Here is a 6,305-nt window from a genome sequence, read left to right as displayed (position 1 = left end):
GATTGGAAGAAAAGGTATCCAATGTACTCAGTACTATTATGAAACCAATATGTAATCATCCATGCTTTCATATGAATGATAAAACACAACTATAGCCCAGAATGAAAGAAAGAAGTGGAGGAGGAGGGAAAGGGGTAGCTGGGAGAGGGAGGGTAATTGGTGAGACCTCACCTATGATGCATAATGCAAGGGAACATGTCAAACCTATTAAGAGTAGAGTATAAATGTCTTAACACAACAATTAAGTAAGTAAGGTGAAGGCTATGTTAACCAGTTTGATGTAAGCATTCCAAATTGTATATCAAATCAGCACATTGTACCTCATAAATGCATTAAAGTACAAAGTTATGATTTAGCTTTTAAAAAAAGACTTGTTTTGTGAACAAGTTGAATATATGGTTCATCTTAGAGAACGTTACATGTGTAGTTGAGGAGAATGAGTAATCTTCAGCTACTGGATGGAATGTTTTGTACATGTCTATGAGATTCATCAGTCCAGACTAAAATTTGAATCTGATCTTTAATTTTTGATTTTCTGTTTGGATAATATGTTCATTGCTGAAAAGTGATATGTTGATTTTTTCTTGCTATTTTTATCTTGCTATTTTACTCTCCCTTTAGATCTATTAAAATTTGCTTTAATTTTATTTAGCTGATTTGATATTTGGTACATATATATTTGCAATTTTTATTTCCTTTTGCTGAATTGTCCTCCGTACATTTTTCTTTTCTCTCTCTATAGTCTTTCACTTATAGTTTATTTTATTGGATCTAAGTATAGTTACTCTTGCACTTTTTTAGTTTCCCTTTGCATGCAATGTCTTTTTCATCCCTTTCACTTTCGGTCTATGTCATCCCTTTCACTTTCGGTCTATGTCTGCTCTATGCATGTGTGAAGAAGCAGTGTCTCTGGTGGGCAATATATAGTTGTTTCTTGTTTTTTTCATGTTTGTTTATTTGGTTTTTGTTTTTATCCTTTCAACCATTCTATGTTTTCATATAGGGGCAATTTAATCCATTTATGCTCAAGGTGATTTTTGATAGATAAGAACTGACTACTGTTGCTTTGTTAGTTGTTTTATAGGTTTTTTTGTAGTTCCTTTGTTCCTTTTTTCCTTTCTTGATATCTACCATTATGGTTGAGTGATTTTCTCTAATGGAATGTATATATCATTTAATTTTTTTAATTGTTTGTTTATCTACTACAGGTTTTTGTCTGGTGGTTATCATGAGGCTTTCAGAAAACACTATTTATAATAGAACATGTTAAGCTGATAACAAATTTGATCAAAAAAATTCTACCCCAAAATATCATTTTTGAAAATACTTTGTTTTCGTTTATTCCCCTATTTCTAGAGTGTATTTTTTTTTTTAATTGTTGGAGATTCATTGAGGGTATAAAGAACCAGGTTACACTGATTGAATTTGTTAGGTAAAGTCCCTCTTATAATTGTGTTCCATCCCCAAGAGTTGCATCAAATCCCGACTCCCCAACCCCCTTTCTTCTTCCTTCTCCCTGCACCCCCTTTCTCCCCGCTGTGTACTAGGTCATCGATTGACCTCATATCAGAATTTAGTACATAGGATTCTTGCTCCTTCACCTTGTGATGCTTTACTAAGAATAATGTGTTCCACTTCCATCCAGTTTAATACAAAAGATAAAAAGTCTCTATCTTTTTTAATGACAGAATAGTATTTATCTAAAGTATATTTTATGAGACCCTCATACATACATGAATAATTTTTTATTTCTAAAAATTAAAGGGGTTCAAATGTTTTTGTTACATAGATACCTTATGTAAGGCTTAGAGCAAGGCTTTTAGTGTGCCCATAACCAAAATAGTGTTCATTGTACCCAACTGGTAAGTTTTTATCCCTCAACCTCCTCCCACCCACCCTTCTTCTTTGTGCCTATCACTTAGCTCCAAATTACTACAGAGTACATGTGGTGTTTCTCCTTTCCTGAGATAATTTGTTTAGGATAATGCTCTCCATTCCATCCAAATTGCTCCAAAAGACATTACTTCATTCCTCTAATAGCTGAGTAGTATCCCCTGGTGTGGGTGTATGTGCATGCATGTGGGTATATTACATTTTCTTTATCTACTCATTGATGGACACATGGGTTTATTTCAGATTTTTGAAATTGTGAACTGTACTGCAACAAACATTCAAGTGCATGTGTCTTTTTGGCAAAATAACTGCTTATTCTTTGAGTAGATACCTAATAGTGAGATTAACTAATAGTGAGATACCAAATAGTAAGTCCACGTTTATTTCCTTAAGGAAGTTTCCATACTCTTTTCTGTAGAGGCTAGTTTGCAGTCCCATAAACAGTATGTAAACACTCCTATCTGTCTGTGGCCACACCAGTATCTAGTGTTTGTTTTGTTTTGTTTGTTTGAGTTTTTGATAATGGCCCTTCTCTCGGGGGTAAGGTGGTATCTCTATGTGGTTTTAATTTGCATTTCCGTGATGAATAGTGTTGAGCACTTTTTCTTTTTTCTTTTAGTCATTTGCCTATCTTCTTTTGGAAAATTTCTATTCGTGTCTTTTGCCCACTTTTTTAATGAAGTTGTTTGGGATCTTATTCTGGCTAATTGATTTGAGTTATTTTAGTGTTTTAAATAGAATCATCAAATGTGTTTATCATTATGGCCAGCAAATTGTGAGTTGACAATATGCTCCTTAATTCTTATCTTCCGAAGTAAGAATGAGCATTTTATATCCAGTCTATTTGACGTCTGAAAAACTACTGTACACGAGTTCTGTCATATCTTTTCCCAGAACACTGCAGGATCATGAAATAATTAAATTTGTCAAGAGGAAAAGGGAATCTGTACTTTTGATTATTCACAAGTTGGAGATAGTCAATTAGAAAATTATACGCATGCAACCAACACATTTGTAGTTTTGGGGGGGTTTTGTTTGTTTGTTTTGTTTTTTTGAGACAGAGCCTCAAGCTGTCACCCTGGATGGAGTGCCATGGCATCACAGCTCACAGAAACCTCTAAATCCTGAGCTCAAGCGAGTCTCCTGCCTCCACCTCCCAAGTAGCTGGGATTACAGGCACCACCACAACGCCCAGCTATTTTTTGGTTGCAGCTGCCATTGTTGTTTCGCGGGCCCAGGATGGATTCGAACCAGCCAGCTCAGGTGTACGTGGCTGGCGCCTTAGCCAGTTGAGCCACAGGCAGCGAGCCTACATTTGCAGTTTTATGTAATAGGTAACCTGTTTACCTCAATTATCTTCCCTATATGTCCTGGTTTCAAGGAAAAGTCTATTCCACTTAGATCATCATCATTTAGTTCCATATTCTCATCCACCTGGTAATTCTGTCTTCAGATTCACACAGCTCTGAATGATTACCACAGAATTAACATTATCAAATGCAAACCTTATCATCTCATTACTGTTTGTAAAACACCGGGTCACAGAAGTGCAAGAAATGAGGCTAAAATTTTAGATGGAAAGGAAGACCACTGGAACATTTATCTCTTCTTCCTGAACAACCTTTGATCTTTGTTCATGCTATGCCTTTTCTCTGACATCAGATTCCTGAGCATGTTTCTTTGGTTACAGCATCCCACATTCATGTGATGGTGACTTCTGGTCACCATTCAATACAGAGATTCTTCTGTTAGAACTCATATGGTAAGTCTTTGCATATGAGCATAAAAATAATTTTATTTTACCACCTTTGTTTGCACACACCGCTACATCTATGGTTCAAACTCCTCAGAGACAGTAGTCATGTGTTATTCAGAATTTAATCTTTAGTTTTTTTAATTATAATATGGCATGACATGTTTGTTGGAGAAATAAATGAATGGATGTTGACACTCTCTCTCTGTTGTTTGTCTACTAAGTTACATACTTCAAATGTCAGCTCAGATGCCACATTGGACAGACAACTGTCCCTAAATCTTTCTCATGTGGGAATACTATTTTTCCCACAGTCCCTTATGTGGTCTTATATCTTCCATATGCTACATGGTACTAATTATTTCAGAGACATACCACCCACTAGATACCTTCAGGTTTGGACCACTCAGAAAATGGTAGTCTTGAACAAAGATGGGCAGACAAGTAGATTTTCTTAGTAATGATTAGGCACATTGCAATGAGCATGATTTCCATGATATTATGTTACATTGTCTCTCAGAAAGCAAAAAATTATACAGGGGAGGGGAGAAAAGTCTGATATTTAACCCTTCATTTGTAAACAATTTCAAATGTACAGAAAATAATATTAAAAAGCTGCAATTAATACCTAAATACCCTTTACCTAGACTCACTTATTGTCCAATTGTAGTCCATTTGCTTCATTGCCTCTCTCTCTCCCTTTCTCTACCCCCCACTCTCTTTCTCCTCCTCTTTCTCTCTCATCAGTTGAACACCTTATGGGATTTTTTTCTCTAAATATTCTATTATGCACGTTCTTCTACAAAATTAAAGAGTGGTTATCAACTTCTGAAAATGTAACATCAATACAATAGTATAAGAATTTTGAGTGGACAGAGAATGTAAAACTGAAAAGCTTTTCCAGCACAGTGAAATCATTTCTAAAAGAGGAATAAACATGATATGAGGCAGCATGATAAGAGTCTAAGAAAATAACATTGGCATAAAATCCTAAACATCTGACATATAGAGAAAAGGAGACAAAATCATTAGTACTAAATTGTCTACTTTATAGTTTCTTGAAAAACAGATCCCACACTCAACATTTTCTTCAGAGCCCCCATGACATCCTTATTCCTAAAGCTGTAGATTAAAGGGTTTAGCACAGGAGTAAGGATGGTATAAAAGACAGATACCATCATATCTTTCTCAGGAGTGTGGTAAGAGCTAGGGAGCATGTAGGTATAGATGGCAGCCCCAAAGAAGAGGGTGACCACGGTCATGTGGGAGGAGCAGGTGGCAAAAGCCTTCTTCTGGCCCTCTGCTGAGTTCATCCTGTGGATGGTGAGAAGAATGAATGAATAGGAGCTTGAGATGATGGTCACAGGGATCAGGAGCATGAGCACACAGCACAGGTACATAAGAATCTCATAGAGTGAGGTGTCTGAGCAGGAGAGCTTCAGCACAGCAGGGACCTCACAGAAGAAGTGCTGAATCTCCCGGGACCTGCAGAAGGGGAAGGTCATGGTGACGGGAGTGAGCATAAAGCCATCTACTGAGCCCAGGAACCAGCAGCCAGAGGCCAGGAAGAGACACACCCTATGGTTCACGAGGACAGGGTAACGCAGAGGATGGCAGATGGCCACATAGCGGTCATAGGCCATGGCAGCTAGAAGGAAAAATTCTGAACCTACTAGTGTCAAGTAGAGGAACATCTGTATCCCACATTCAGGGGCTGAGATCTTATTCACACCCATGACCTGGTCCATGAGCATCTTGGGCACAGTGATGGAGATGTACACAATATCCATTAGAGATAACTGGCTGATAAAAAAGTACATGGGAGCATGGAGGCGGACATCAGAGCATATTAGAAGGATTAGGACAGCATTTCCAAAGAAGGCCATCAGGAAAACCACAAAAATGACCACACACAACATTGCCGGATATTTGGATTGACTGAAGAGTCCCATTAGGATAAAATCTGATCCTCCAGTCTGGTTGACCATCCAATTAGTATTGTCCATGGAGTTAATGTAAGCAGCCCTCTGAGCTGAATATGCAATAAGTGTTTACTTGTGTGTGCACCAGCGTGACTGCTAACTGCAGGAAATCCTGTGGGCTGGAGGATTTGGGAATTACAAATGATCTGTAATTTAAGAAATTGATGAAACAAACTAAAAATTCACAATTGTGCGAAATGAATTGGTAACTTATAGCCAGGTTGCCACAGTTTACAGTCATCAACTTTCTTGATGATAGTGTCATTTGTCCACCAACTTTTTAGAGGGATGGGTGGCTGTTCCTCTAAAAAGATTGAGCAATAACAGGTCTGTGATGCCCTTAGAGGTCCGGGGCTACACATGTGCTACATTGACTGGCTCAGTGTGTGCCTACCCTACACAGGTAGGCACGGGTAACCCATTGAACCTCATTCATGATGGGTATTAGAGATTGTAATTATTCCCCATGAATGAGGAAAAAAGAAAGAAAGAAAGAAAAATAAGATAGTGTCATTTGTCAACAAATACTGGAAATTTGCAGAATCTCTATCTTATGTTAACACAAAGATTAAACCATTGATAAAAGAGAAATAAAACTCATTATTTTATAAAGTTTCTGTCATAGAAGTAAGAACTTAATTAACCTCTCTGGTTTAAGAATACAACTGGAAACTTAA

At 37.3% G+C, this 6,305-nt stretch overlaps 1 protein-coding gene across 1 annotated transcript; it reads right to left on the bottom strand.

Moving 5' to 3' along the window:
• Positions 1–4,649: 4,649 nt before the first annotated feature.
• On the bottom strand, positions 4,650–5,652 carry LOC100944702 (olfactory receptor 2T29-like). The gene has a single exon (XM_003803106.3). It carries the CDS (start codon positions 5,650–5,652, stop codon positions 4,690–4,692), a length of 963 nt encoding a protein of 320 aa, XP_003803154.1. The 3' UTR covers positions 4,650–4,689.
• Positions 5,653–6,305: the final 653 nt, after the last annotated feature.

Source organism: Otolemur garnettii, unplaced genomic scaffold (genome assembly GCF_000181295.1).
Source record: "Otolemur garnettii isolate 467f Iridium unplaced genomic scaffold, OtoGar3 scaffold00279, whole genome shotgun sequence".
NCBI classification, from domain to species: domain Eukaryota; kingdom Metazoa; phylum Chordata; class Mammalia; order Primates; family Galagidae; genus Otolemur; species Otolemur garnettii.
The sequence above is the reverse complement of the archived record's forward strand: the minus strand, read 5'-3'. Positions and strand labels throughout refer to the sequence as shown.